The 15,564-nt window shown below is 36.1% G+C and overlaps 1 protein-coding gene across 3 annotated transcripts in view; it reads left to right on the forward strand.

Moving 5' to 3' along the window:
* Nucleotides 1-15,564, forward strand: part of SRBD1 (S1 RNA binding domain 1) — a 253,401-nt gene that overhangs the window by 66,982 nt on the left and 170,855 nt on the right. For 2 of the 3 annotated variants that reach the window (XM_055400672.2, XM_055400673.2), the window contains exons 12-14: nt 2,901-3,058; nt 6,557-6,647; nt 9,242-9,349. In XM_055400672.2, the coding sequence (XP_055256647.2) occupies nt 2,901-3,058; nt 6,557-6,647; nt 9,242-9,349 (357 nt within the window). Of the gene's footprint in view, nt 1-2,900; nt 3,059-6,556; nt 6,648-9,241; nt 9,350-10,769; nt 12,459-15,564 lie in introns of those variants that run through there. The other variant, XM_088841507.1, reaches the window with a different exon arrangement.

Raw genomic sequence — 15,564 nt, forward strand, 5'->3', positions numbered from 1 at the left:
TTTTTCCTTTTCTGGACTTGACCGTTGACTTTGGAGGCATTAGAGCAGATACTTTTATAAAGGACATAGCTCCTTTCTGTCCAACTTCTTTTTATCACGGTCGTTCATTGTCTTGATTCATCCTTTTTAGCCCAGACATCCCTTGAAAATATTGTTTCTTTTGGAACCCTACCTCATTTCAAGTCTGTGAAGTAACATAACTTGCTTTTGAGTGCTGGGATATAATGTTTTTAAAAAGGACTTTTGTTCTTAATGAAGGAAAAAAAAAAGAAAATTATCTTACTAAAATTTTAATTGCCTTTTTGCTATGTATTTATCATTTTCTTATTTGCATATAACGTCCAGTGGTGCTTTTGACATTTTTGTATATATTTGATGTATTTTTATTGCCTGTGGAATAATCTCATTGAGATTTAATATATTCAGTTTGGTGTGGGATATTTAATGTATAATTCTTCTCTGACTTTCATTAGCAGTGGCAAGCGAGAGCACTTCCCTTCTCTTTTTCTAAAATGCCTGTAGTTAAAAAATATATATCTTAATTCCAGTCCATAAGTTGGTTTGCAGACATTGTCTACAGATGTGTCACTTGGTAGAAATACTTGTAATTACTTTAACAGCAGTTGAGAGGGAAAACCCCTTAAGATTTATTTCTTAAAGAAAATTACTTTAATTCTCTAATTATAAAGAAATTTGTCCAAACGTAGAAAAATTGAAGTAATCAGTGAAATACAAAGGAAAAAAAAAATCACGTAGTTCCACTACTTAGTTTGCCAGACTTCTTCTCCATTCATATGTGCATATTAAAAGAGATCATATAGACTATATTATTTTGCAGCTACTTTACTCAGTTGACTAAGATTCATAGTCTGCTTCTACAGTTTTGTTTCCCTGACTTCATGATCATTTATCCATGTTTCGTTTTTTACTCATGCCTCTGTCATCAAGACTACATGATCAGTATTATCAAGTGTTGTCTTCTATACTATCTTTTATTGTATCTTGATTTGCCTCCTCTTTATCTCCATCTTTACTAGGAGAAAATGTACCCGTGGTTAGTGCAGGATGTCATTATTTCTTATCTGAATAACTGTACTAGGGTCATAGATGATCTCTGTCTTGAATTTCCTAATACATATTTCACATTGCTGTCCTAAAATTCCCATCTGATTATTTCACACTCTTCTAACTTAAAATCCTTCAGTGGATCTTCTTTGTCTCCAGAATGAAGTCCAAACTCTTTAGAAGAACCTTTCCTCTGCAGCCCTTTGTCTTGATATTTCTTTTTACTCTTTTGTATGATATTACTTGCTTTTTCTATAAATGAGCCATGAACTTTTTATATATGCTGCTTCTATTGCCCATATTTTCTCCTGTGTTCTTCAGCCACTCTTCCTACCTTTGTTTGCTTAACATTACTTATCCTTCTTGATTCACCTGAGAAGACATTTCTTTTAGAAAGTTCTCCTAATTTAGCCATCCCTGTAATGTATATTGTACTCATCTGTTTAATTTTTCTGTTTCTTTCACTCGACAGTGATCTCCAGGGCAGGGTTTTTTTTGTTTTTTTTTTCAGTTTTGTATCTCTCACACTGATCACAGTACCTTATGTAAGACTGAATACAAATGCTCACTCAATAAATAAAAAGTGAAGATTTAGAAATACTTGTAATGATATTTGCATGTTGCTTGGCTGAAAACAGGGAGAATGATGTTGAAATATTAAACAAAATGAGAGAAAATCCTTAAAAAACGGAATTAAGCCCAAAAAACAAATGTTTGTTAGCTTTAGTTAGCTATGTATGCCTTTAGATATGTAGACAATTCTATCTCAACACTGACCTGTGCTCCGAATTGCTTTTGTTTTTGTGGCCATTGGTGTGCACATTTTTTTTTAAACCTTGTCTAATAGAGAAGAGATACTTTTTATAGATTCTTTTTGAATTTCAGGAGATAATACATTAAGAACTTTTGTTAAGTAGATGAATGATGTAAAACTTGGTTTCCAAATGCCTCTTTAAGTCCAATGCGCTCCGTTGCTTCAACTTCAGTCGTCTTTGACTCTTTGTGATGCTATTGACTGTAGCCCGCCCTCTGTCCATGGGATTCTCCAGGCAAGACTACTGGGGTGGGTTGCCATGCCCTCCTCCAGGGGATCTTCTCGACCCAGGGATCCAACCTGGATCTCCTGCATTGCAGGCGGCTGCTTTACTGCTGAGCCACCGGGGAAGCCCTTAAGTCCAATACAGACATATATGTTTTTATCCTAGAAAAAGTTTTAAAGTTAGACTTTTAAAAGCTTCTCTGGGTAAAATTGGAGAGTTATTTATATGAGGTATGGTTCTGGACTGATATTAGTATCTGTGATCATGTCACATCACTATGAGAATGCCAAAGGGGGATGGAATAGAAGGAGAAGATGGCATTAAGAGATACTTAGGTGAAGGGTGTAAAACTAAGTATTGATGGAGGACACTACTTGGATTCAATAATTTATCACTAATCATATGTTTATATTTTTAATCAGCTGATAAACTTCAATTTGACATTCTATGTGATGTTCAAATCTTGATATACTGTCTCTATCATACACACAGATAAATATCTGTGTACATGTAGATTACTTCTATGAGGGAGAGCAGATAGAGAGGAAGGGCAGTATGACAAACTGCAGGTTTGATGCCACAAAATTGTTTGTGGTACAGGTATTACTGAAATTAGCAAAAAGAGACTCAGTGCAATTTTGTATGTGATTTTTTTTTCCTCTTAAGTTATTTTGTTATAATGAATGCACTAATGAGGAATAATTGTACAAAATAAATTGTGTTCTTTTTCTGGAAGAAAATTTGAATGAACGAAAAACTGAATATCTTTTTTCTTCTCCTTTTCTGTTTCTAAAGAGCCAAACTAACATCAGATGCAGAGAAGGAGTCAGTAATGATGTTTGGACGAAATCTTCGTCAGCTCCTTTTAACAAGCCCTGTCCCAGGGCGTACCTTGATGGGAGTGGATCCCGGATTTAAACACGGTTGCAAATTAGCTGTAATTTCTCCAACTAGTAAGCACATCTTTCAATTTTGGTATAGAAGTTGGTTGGTCATAAATTTTACTTCATGTATTTCATGAGAATGTGGAAATAATCTTAATTTTCAAGGAATAGAAGATGGTTTACTTACAAAAAGCGATATGGGAATCAGAATCATACTTCCTATTTGTCCTATTTGTTGACCTAAACACTCAACTTTTATTCCCTTCCCTGGGACACAGTGGAGATATTGAGGATTAACTGGGTTCAGACGTTAATAACTTTTTTTATCCCCCATCAACTTCTATTTGTTGTGATGCATTTATGTATGATGCATTTTAATACTGTATATATTTTAAATACCATAAAACATTTTTATTGTTTTGTCCCGTCAGTATTTTTTTTCCTGTTTACTCATTTATTTGCCTTTTCTATTATCTTCATTTCTTTCTCCATTTCTGTGTACATTTGAGATCATTTTCTTTCTTCCCAAAACTCTGGCCTGTTACTTTTTAATGCGGATCAGGTAGTGAAAATTTGTCTGAATTTTTTTTTTCTTGACTGAAAGTTTCTGATTTGCCTTCAGATTTGAAAAATATTTTGCTGGGTGTAGAATTCAAGATTGGCAGTTATTTTCAGTAATACAAAGATGTCTTTTTTGACTACTATAGTTTCTGTTTAGAAGTCAGCCAAAAATCTTATTATTGTTTCTTTGAAGGTAATAATGTTTTTCTCTAACTGATAAAATTTTTTCTTTTTGGTTTTCAAAAGTTTTCTTACATTCTTATTAGTTCTTTGTGTATGTGTATTGTTTGTTTTGAGGGGAGGAGAACATGAGTTGTGCTTGAGGTTTGTAGAACTTCTTGAATCTTTTTTCTGGAATTCTAATTACGTGTATTTTAGATCATTCAATTTCTTCTATTTCCAATTCTTTTATTTTCCATTGACTGTCTTTATAATTAATCCTTTAATCTGTTACGCCTAATGCGCTATTTAATCCATCCATTGAGTTATTTAAGGTACTATGTTTTTAAGTTTTTGAATTCGATTTGATACTTATGAAAAATGGGTTATAGTTCTATGGTGAACTTCTTCACCTTTTATTTTTTTTGATTATTTACATTTTTCTTATGTTTCTTTTGGTTTAAGTTTTCCATTTCTGGAATAACTTTTTCTTTCACATTTAATTCATTACTGTTCTTTCATCTTATTTCTGACATTTTCTAGTTATGATTTTATTCTCATTTCCTATAATCTTGTTTGTTTGTTTGTTTGTTTTTATATATTAGGTTTCAGTTTTTCTCTGGGGGCACATCTTTCTGTAAGGATATCCTACTAATTTTTTTTGCTTCCTGAATTGAGAAATAATCATTCTATGTGAAATTTGACTATGATGCTTTTCTGTTGCTTAATTTTACATAAAATGAGTTTTCCTCAACTTTTAGGATGGAAGGCTGGGTTAGGGTAGCTGTATATCTCTAGAACTGTCATTTCTACTTTTTCCAAATTATTCAGAAGGAAAACTTTTATATCTATTTGGAAAGAGAGATAGCCTTATACTTGTTGAAATTTGCTTTCTTCCCTTTTATCTAGACCTTTTTGCCCCCTTTGCCCATACTGTCCTTGCTGTGTGCTTAGTCACTCAGTCATGTCCCACTCTTTGCGACCCCAAGGACTGTAGCCCACCAGGCTTCTCTGTCCAGGGGGATTCTCCAGGCAAGAATACTGGACTGGGTTGCTATTCCTTCCTCTAGAGGATCTTCCCAACTCAGGGGTTGAACCCAGGTCTCCTGCATTGCAGGCAGATTCTTTACCTGAGCCACTAGGGAATCCCAGTGTGGATACGATTCTCAACAGTTTTTTTCTCACTGTGACGTTTTGTATTGAATATCCTATGGGTTAGTTTCAAGGGTTCAGAGATCAGGGTTTTCCAGTCCTTTCTGAACTTACTGTGCAACGTTTATACTGACCTATAAATTAGAGTATGCAAAAGTCTTTTCCAGTTTTACTTCCTGGTGTCAAATGAACCAGTTTTGGTTTCCAGGGAAGTACCTTCTGATATTTTGAGGCTTTTTCCCATCTCAGGTCCACGAGATTCTCCATTGTTTCTCTCTGCCTCGTCTGATAGAAATAGTGATACACGTTGGCCTTGGTAGTTGTTGGTTCATTGTTCCCACCTGCCCATCTTTTGGGTTTTGTGGGGATACATTTTTTAATAAATATATTCATGGGTTTTTTATTTTGCTGTCCCAGTTGTTAATTTTTTATGTTATGCATTTTTATAGTATTAATAAATGGATAGTGTATTTTGTCAGTGTTTTTTCCTGCATTTGTTGAGCTCTCATATGACGTTTATCCTTTACTGTATTTGTATTATTTATAGAATAGTTCTTTTTAAAATTTTATGCACACATACATACATGTATATACACGTATATGTTTTCAGTCTGTTTTAAGAGTTTTCCAGAATTTATTCTAATCTAAAGTAACATAAAGTTTTTATAGTAATCTCTCTACATCTTCTAAATTAATTTCTAATACAATTTATTTATGTCATTTTTCTTGATTGGTATTGCTCAATTTATGTATTTTTCTTAACATGATTTTTAATTTTACACCTCATTGATCTTCTCTTATATGAGTTTTCTTTTTTTGTGTTTCATTTATTTCTGTTTTTTAAACTTTTATCATTTTCTTCCTTACACTTTGAGATTATTTTACTGTCCTTTTCCTAACTTCCTAAGTTGGTCATTTAGCTCATCACTTGTATTCTTTAGGTAGTTACCCTCATATTTTAAAATGTATTTCTGACTGAAATATTGTTTAGTACAGAAAAGGTCACAGTTCACAAGTACATAGCTAAAAAATTTACACAAAATCAAGAAATTTACATATCTATAACCCAAAGGAAGAAATGGAATAGTGTTATAACACTCTGATATATAATAACTTTTCAGTAAATGTTAGCTTTTACTATTTTTAATGTTAAGTGTTATTAAAAATCATTTCTCTTTTAGATATCATGGCACATTATCTAGTTAGTAATGATTTTGTGTAGCAATATAGAGTCCTAGTAACTCTGAAAGTAACAAAATTTCAGAGTCCTTATGGCAGTATCTGATTAAAGAATATTGAGACAGTAGCATGGAATCAAATATACCATATGTAAAACAGATAGTCAGTGGAAGTTTGCTGTATGACGCAGGGAGCTCAGACTGGTGCTCTGGGACAACTTAGAGGGGTGGGTTTGGGTGGGAGGTGAAGGGAAGGTTCAAGTGGGAGGGGACGTATGTATCCCTATGGCTGATTCAAGTTGATGTATGGCAGAAACCAACATAATATTGTGAAGCAATTATCTTCCAATTAAAAATAAATAAATTAAATATATATATATAAAGAAGGATTCAGACTGCATTTCAAAAAATGATAAACCAGTTTGCTTTTCAGTTTTAAGTTGCTTAATCAAATCAGTGGTGTTTTATGTTTTCTAATTTCTTACAAAATGGCTTATTCCTTTTATTTTTTCCTAAGGTCAGATACTTCATACTGACGTGGTATACTTGCATTGTGGACAAGGCTTCCGAGAGGCAGAGAAAATAAAGAGACTTTTGCTGAATTTCAAGTATGAAAATAAGTAACCTTTTGAGTACTTTAGTGGCTCAGCCAATCAGAGATAACCTTTGAAGTTCCTAATTTGGAGGGGGGTATTAAGGGAAGTGCCTTGGTGTGAGAAAAGGAGCTGTGTAAAACCATGCTGGGCAAATTGCTGTAGAACTCTGCTATTTGGAGACTGGAGGAATGCTGCCCCCTTTTCTGCGGCCTTCACTAAACAAAGTTGGTAATATGAGCAAAAGTCACCATTTAATTCTTCAGTTTGGTCTTTCTCTTTCTTCCTCCTCCCCTTTCTTCCTTCTCTCCCTCCCTCTCTTTATTTCATAGATCTGAGGAATGGATTTGGCAGTTGTTGGAAGATTCAGAAATTACTTGAAAACATACAATATAATTCAGTCATAGTTCTTTATTATGGCTTAGAATGTTCTCTTATTCAGTTACATTTCAATTACATTTTATGGAAAGATGGGCACAATAAAGGATAGAAACGTTATGGACCTATCAGAAGCAAAAAATATTAGCAAGAGGTGGCAAAAATACACAGAATAACTATACAAAAAAAAATCTTAATGACTCAGATAACCCTGATGGTGTGATCACTCACCTGGAGCCAGACATCCTGGAGTGTAAAGTCAAGTGGGCCTTAGAAAGAATCACTACGAGCAAAGCTAGTGGAAATGATGGAATTCCAGCTGAGCTATTCCAAATCCTAAAAGATGATGCTGTGGAAGTGCTGCACTCAATATGCCAGCAAATTTGGAAAACTCAGCAGTGGCCACACTCAGCATTGGCCACACTCAGTTTTCATTCCAATTCCAAAGAAAGGCAATGCTAAAGAATGTTCAGAGTACTGCAGATTGCACTCATCTCACACGCTAGCCAAGTAATGCTCAAAATTCTCCAAGCCAGGCTTCAACAGTACGTGAATCGAGAACTTCCAGATGTTCAAGCTGGCTTTAGAAAAGGCAGAGGAGCCAGAGATCAAGTTGCCAACATCTACTGGATCATAGAAAAAGCAAGAGAATTCCAGAAGTACATCTGCTTCATTGACTATGCTAAAACCTTTGATTGTGTGGATCATAACAAACTGTGAAAAATTCTTAGAGAGATAGGAATATCAGACCACCTGATCTGCCTCCTGAGAAGTCTGTATTCAGGTCAAGAAGCAACAGTTTAGAACCAGATGAGGACAACAGACTGGTTCCAGATTGGGAAAGGAGTACGTCAAAGCTGTGTATTGTTACCTGCTTATTTAATTTGTATGTAGAGTACATCATGTGAAATGCCAGGCTGGATGAAGCACAAGCAGGAATCAAGATTTCTGAGAGAAATATCAATAACCTCAGATATGCAAAGGACACCACCCTTGTGGCAGAATGTGAAGAGTAACTAAAGAGCCTCTTGATGAAAGCCAAAGAGGAGAGTGAAAAAGCTGGCTTAAAACTCAACATTCAAAAAACTAAGATCATAGGATCTGGTCCCATCACTTCATGGAAAATAGATGGGGAAGCAATGGAAACAGAGACTTTATTTTTCTTGGGCTCCAAAATCACTGCAGATGGTAATTGCAGGTGTGAAAATAAAAGACAGTTGCTTCTTGGAAGAAAAGCTGTGACCAATCTAGATAGCATATTAAAAAGCAGAGACATTACTTTGCCAACAAAGGTTTGTAGAGTCAAAGCTGTGGTTTTTCCAGTAGTCATGTATGGATGTGAGAGTTGGACCATAAAGAAAGTTGAGAGATGAAGAATTGATGCTTTTGAACTGCAGTGTTGGAGAAGACTCTTGAGAGTCCCTTGGACTGCAAGGAGATCCAACCAGTCAATCCTAAGGGAAATCAGTCCTGAATATTCCATTGGAAGTACTGATGCTGAAGTTCCAATATTATGGCCACCTGATGCAAAGAACTGACTTATTGGAAAAGACCCTGATGCTGGGAAAGATTGAAGGCAGGAGGAGAAGGGGACGACAGAGGATGCAATGGTTGATCGCATCATCAACTCGATGGAGATGAATTTGAGCAAGCTCTAGGAGTTATTGATGGACAAGAAGGCCTGGTGTGCTGCAGCCTATGGGGTCACAAAGAGTTGGACTTGACTGAGCGACTGAACTGAACTGTTCACTTCCGTTCCGTTCCGTTCCGTCGCTCAGTCGTGTCCGACTCTCTGCGACCCCGTGGACTGTAGCCTACCAGGCTTCTCCGTCCATGGGATTCTCCAGGCAAGAATACTGGAGTGGGTTACCATTTCCTTCTCCAGGGGATCTTCCCAACCCAGGGATCGAACCCGGGTCTCCCGCATTGGAGGCAGACGCTTTAACCTCTGGTTACTTCTAGGTGGGGAGAAAGCTGACACTTTTTGAGACTTGTGACCATAAAACATGGTCCATGTTTCTCCATGACCTCCTGTAATACCAAGTGCAGAGGCAGTGTCTTTTATTCTACATAAGTCTACACTGCCCTTGTGAGATAGTGGAGAGATTGCTTGGATATGTGAGACAATACGAGTATCATATAATACTCTGTGCATTCTGTCCATTTTCTTCTGATTGATTTATAAGCATGCCTTGATCTCATCCTTTTTTTCATTCTGTTTCTTCTTCAAGCTGCAGCACAGTGGTGATTGGAAATGGAACTGCCTGCCGGGAAACAGAAGCTTACTTTGCTGACCTGATAATGCAAAACTACTTTGCACCACTGGATGTCGTTTACTGGTAAGGATGTTAGGAATTTTTTTTTTTTTCCGAGAGGCAAAGGAACTTCTGAAGTTCTTCAGTGATGAATTCTTCTTTCTCTTAAGATGTATGTCTGTTTGTCCTCATATATCACCTCTTCCCATTCTTAAGAGCTTTGCGGGACAATGTAAAGTGTCTGTCTCTTGGAGCAGTTTGACTTTCACTATCCTGAAACTACTTACAGATGCAGCAACTTAGGGCTTGGATTCATGGGATTTTCCAGGCTGTACATTGTGTGAAGATTGTAGCTAACTAGTGACTAAGTAGAATGGTGTCCAGGTCCAGCAGCTATAGACTGTGGATAGCTTAGCCTTCTTCTCCAAAAGTTTTTCTTGTTTTAAATTTATTTTTAATTAAAGGATAATTACTTTACAGTATATTATCTTTTGCCATGTGTCAACATAGATCAGCCATAAATACTTATGTCCCATCCCTCTTGAACCTCCTTCCTACCTCCTATCCCATTGTCACAGAGCACCAGATTTAAGTTCCCTATGTCCTACAGCAAGTTCTTACTGGCTAGTTATTATATTTTATATATGGTAATGTATGTGTTTCAATTTGATGTCTGTGAATCATTAGTCTTCGGAACTGAGAGCCAAGGTAAGTAGTAAAAGTTGAGAACTTTTCTGATGTTCCTCTCTCATTTCTCTCTTCATCACACATTTTCATCTTTTAAGGCATACAGTTGACTTCTAAATAGCTTTGGATTAGCGGGACCTAGATCAGAGTCGGACACGACTGAAGTGACTTAGCAGCAGCAGCAGCAGCAGCAGATCTGTAGTAGTTCTGCTCCTGGATCTGTAGTAATTCTGCTTTCATTCACCATTGTTTCCTCACTTTCCTTTTAAATCCCAAATAGCCATCTTTCCCTTTTCCAAAGTATGGTAGAATGCTAAATCCTAGAGTCTAATTCTATGAGAGAAGATAGTTACAATGGATGATATCTAGGGGAAAACAGGTAAGAGCCATCTCCCACTGCCTTTTGAAAAATGTAATTCAGCTAATAAGTATGTGATCAGGATCAACAAAACAAAAACAAAACCCAGTACGGGAAGAAGAATGCTAGGATCCATTCTGATAGGCCAAAAGATGGGGGGCTTTTATTTAGTGTAGTATTCCTTGGTATGTGGAATTGTATTGTAGTATATTCCTTGTGCCAAGGGGCTTCCCTGGTGGCTCAGATGGTAAAGAATCTGCCTGCAGTGCAGGAGACCTGGGTTCAATCCCTGGCTTGAGAACATCCCCTGGAGAAGGGAATGGCTATCCACTCCAGTATTCTTACCTGGAGAATTCCACAGACAGAGGAGCCTGGCGGACTATAGTCCATGGGGTCACAAAGAGTTGGACTGACTGAGTGATTGACCGTTTCACTGCTTTTTTCACTTTTCTATGTCAGGAGTATAATCAAGATGTTAGAAAAGCAAATTCAGGGTAACTACAGGGGGGAAGAAGCAGAAGCTGGAATCAAGATTGCTGGGAGAAATATCAATAATCTCAGATATGCAGATGATACCACCCTTATGGCAGAAAGTGAAGAGGAACTCAAAAGCCTCTTGATGAAAGTAAAAGAGGAGAGTGAAAAGGTTGGCTTGAAGCTCAACATTCAGAAAACAAAGATCATGGCATCTGGTCCCATCACTTCATGGGAAATAGATGGAAAAACAGTGGAAACCGTGTCAGACTTTATTTTTTTGGGCTCCAAAATCACTGCAGATGCTGACTGCAGCCATGAAATTAAAAGACGCTTACTCCTTGAAAGGAAAGTTATGACCAACCTTGATAAGACATTGAAAAGCAGAGACATTACTTTGCCAACCAAGGTCCGTCTAGTCAAGGCAATGGTTTTTCCCGTGGTCATGTATGGATGTGAGAGTTGGACTGTGAAGAAGGCTGATCGCCGAAGAATTGATGCTTTTGAACTGTGGTGCTGGAGAAGACTCTTGAGAGTCCCTTGTACCGCAAGGAGATCCAACCAGTCCATTCTAAAGGAGATCAGTCCTGGGTGTTCATTGGAAGGACTGATGCTAAAGCTGAAACTGCAATACTTTGGCCACCTCATGCGACGAGTTGACTCACTGGAAAAGACTCTGATGCTGGGAAGGGTTGGGGGCGGGAGGAGAAGGGGACGACAGAGAATGAGATGGCTGGATGGCATCACCGACTCTGTGGACATGAGTTTGAGTGAACTCCGGGAGTTGGTGATGGACAGGGAGGCCTGGCGTGCTGTGATTCATGGGGTCGCGGAGAGTCGGACATGACTGAGCGACTGAACTGAACTGAACTGAACAGGGGATTAGAAGGATAGGGTCAATCTGTAGGTGACATGGGATCATAATTCAGGATAGGATCAGGTTGACTTGTCTGTCTTAGCTTTTTTCCTTCTCCATGTTGGTTAAGTTGGTCTAGGAAGTCCTGTGAATCTTCCCTATTGTGGGAATTGCACACATACACTCAGTCCTTTCGAGAACGTAAGACTAGGACCTGACAGCTAATTCAGTTTCTTTCTGGCAACTTCTCTGATTTCTGTTTAACTTGTTCACATTAATTTGACATAAATATCTTATATACATTTACATTGATTGTAAATAGAACCTTCAAATCATTAAAGACATTAAATAGTGAAGACTTGTTGGATTTTATCTGAATTTGCTTAGAGAGTCTCCCCTTTCTTGAACTTGCATCTGTGTGTGGTAGTAGAAAGAGGGTGACCTCTGGAGCCAGAAAAATCTGGGTCTGTCTTCTGTTGTCGGCATGTGCTAGTTATGCATGTTTGGAAGGCTACTCTGCCTCTCTGGTCTTCTCTTTCCCTCATCATTAAAGTGGGGAATGCTTTAATACCTGGCCTACTAAAAATGCAATAAATGTGTAAATAGATCAGAAAATGGAAAGAAATAGGGAATTCTTTTGCTTTTAGTAATAATATTTTGAAATTTTCTTTATAATTATTTCCATATTCAATATTAAAACTTTCTTTAACGTTTCTTTTTGTGTTGTATTAAGAATTGCTTTACTATATTACTTTGTATCTCTATAAAGGAACACTTTTTTCATGTTAATTTTGTTCCCCCACCATAGTACAGAATTCTTTCATTGTTTAAAATTAGGTTTTCAATTCATTTTCTTGGATTTCAAGAGAATATATGATCATATCATTTACAGAAGGTATTGAATTTATCAGTTCTTTTTCTAGTTGTAAACCTTTTTATTTTCTTCTCTTCTTTAATGGTATCATGCAGTATCTTTGAAAAGCTATTAAATAGTAATAATAGTGGATTTTTCCCCCTTCTTTAGTTTTATTAAATTGCTTCTAGTATTTCCCTTAAGTATGTTACTGCCTTTGTATATATATTTTTAAATCATTTAAAGGAAATAGTCTTTATTTATGAGGGTTTTAAAAATACAGATTCTTATTGTACTTAAAAAATCAAAAATAAAAGATAACATTAATGCTTTTTCAGAATTTTGCCATGATTTTCTCTAAAGAGGTTTTCTTTTCTCTTTTGATCAATATGATGAATTCTGAAAGTAGTAGATTTCCTATAGTTGAACCATCTTTGCAGTTCTAATGTGAACTTTGTCATAGTATATCATTCTCTTAATGTATTTTGGAATATATTTGCTAGTATTTTATTATGTGCTTTTGAAATCCTCAAATGATGCAAATACATAATCAGAATTTACAGTGTGAGCTTTAGGAAAATCAGCTGTTCAATTTCATTTTGTTATCATTTTGCCAGTTCAGCGTACCTTTATGAAGAAACCATGTTTTCTCATCCAGTCCCTTGAAGTGACATTGCAAGCTACATTTAAGTTGAAGTTTCCAAGCTTTCTCTGGCAGTCATTTTTAATACTCCTGAACAGATAATCTAATTGGTATTCCTATAATTCTGTCAGCTACTTATTTATCCTGTAAAATCTTTTCCTGACACATCCACCAGCACGTTCCTTCTTATCTATTTCTTCTAACAACTTTTGCCCTAATTTACCTGCCATAGGTTAACATACAGCATGCTTTATCTTGTAACTTTAAACCCCAGTATTCTGACCCATCTATCCAACTTCTGTCTCAATCATTTCTCTTAAAATAAACTCTGGCACTTATACCTTCTATGGAGAAAATCATCCTAAGCTTCAATCTCAATTATCAAAGGAAAAAAAAATCTGGATTAAATTATAGATTATAACATGTTGGAACTTAGTTTGTCACACATGTTTAAAGTTGGAAGTGTTTGTGAAAAGGAATTACACAGTATTACATGTATCATTTAAGTATGTGCTAGAATGACTTGATCAATTCTCTGGCCCACAGTAGATATCTCTTTATTTTTTGAGTATCTGAGTATTTGTTCCCATTCATTTTAAAATGTCACACTTGATTATTTTCTCTCTTTTTTTTTCAATTCCTGTTTCTCCTTTTGTAAAAAAAAAACAAAAACAACTTTCCTTTTATGTAGTAATGGTGAAATTTATTGAAATGTAGAAATCACTAGCTCCTTATGAAACATTTATGTTTTTATGTACTGTATCTGATTTCTCCCACATTGATACCTTCTTAAATCATGGTACCATCTTTTACTTGTCTCTGCATCCCTCACATTGTGTCTTTCTATACTTGCAGATGCACCTCAGTAAATATTTACTAACTTGAATTGTTGAATATTAACATGAACACTATATGAGACCCCTTTAAACCTGGGAGCAGAAAATGGAAAACAGAATTTAGTGCTATTAATTGACACCTTCTCTTAGTGTTCCTATTCTAAAATCTGCAATTTACAAATGACTTTGATCTCTGTGTATTTGTTTTAACCTTTCCCCTACTTCGTATATTTTCATTTTCTCATATCAATATATCTTTATTTCAGTTTCATCATGCATAAAATGGAATAATTAAAGTACCCATCTCACAGAGTTATCATGAAGATTAAATGAGTTTATATATATAGTATAATGTGCTTAGAACAGCACATCATTATTAATGAGGTCAAATATAATTTTATATATTCATTTCCTGTTTCTGTATTTTTTGTGTATGTATGAGTGACTTGTTTGTGTCCTTTGTCCATTTTTTTTTCTTTTGGAAGTTTTCATTTTGTTCATAATTGTTCATCTTGTTCAGATTTGTAAATTGTCTTTATATTAATGATTAGTTTGTTACAGGTTTTGAAAATCCTTCAAGTCACTTCCCCATCTTCGTGTTTGTAATTTGAGCTTTATTTCATGTAAAATTTCATATTTTATTTTCTCCTGTTTATTTTTCTTTATCGCTTATGAGTTTTGTATCATGCTTGAAACTTTTCTGTCTTCTGACTTTTTGTTTTGAAGTCACAAAACCTCATTATCCTCTCAGTTACTTGTATGGTTGCTTTGAAGCTTTATTCTCTAAGAAACCAAAAATTAATGAGAGAACTTCAATAAGCTTAGATAACGGAAATAGAAAGTAGAAGGCTGTGAAATAACCTCAGGGTAGTTTTGAATATGGAAGGATGCCAGTTTCCCCTCAGGCCTCTGTTTGCCAACTCTGTGGTTTTGTAAACAGCAGAGCTACTTGATTTCCTCCTTTGCTTCCCCCGCTCCTCTCCCTTTCTCTTCACTCTCTCCTTCCCTCCTTTTTCTCCTTTTTCCCTCCCTCCTTATATCTGTCACTTTCCCCTCCCTTAATCTCTTGTTTAGTTATATTTTTGGCATCTCCTGTCATTTGACAGCTGGATTGTTTTCTATCTTTGACATATCTTTAGTTTGAAGCCTATCAGTACAGACATATTGACCACAATTTCAGTGTTTATTTGTAGGCATGTTTAGTATGGTGTTTGTAATGAGCTGAGGAGACAGTTGTTATTGTTCAGTTGCTTAGTTGTGTCAGACTCTTTGCAATCCCATGCACTGTAGCACACCAGGTTTCCCTGTCCTTCACCATTTCCCAGAGTTTGCTCAAACTCACGTCCATTGAGTCAGTGATGCCGTCCAATCATCTCGTCCTCTGTAGCCCCCTTCTCCCCCTGTCCTCAATCTTTCCCAGCATCAGGGTCTTTTCCAGTGAGGGCTCTTCTGGGCATTTCTGTTTTCAGTATCATTTACAGATCAGTCAGAAGGGTATATGTATGTTGATAAGAAATAAAATATCAAATTGTTTATTGTTCCTTTTTGCTATTAGGTAGCATTCTATGCTGCTTTCTTTGTTTGTTCTATTA

This window comes from Moschus berezovskii, chromosome 11 (assembly GCF_049115385.1).
Source record: "Moschus berezovskii isolate FMDL1 chromosome 11, NW_MosBer_1.0, whole genome shotgun sequence".
Lineage (NCBI taxonomy): Eukaryota > Metazoa > Chordata > Mammalia > Artiodactyla > Moschidae > Moschus > Moschus berezovskii.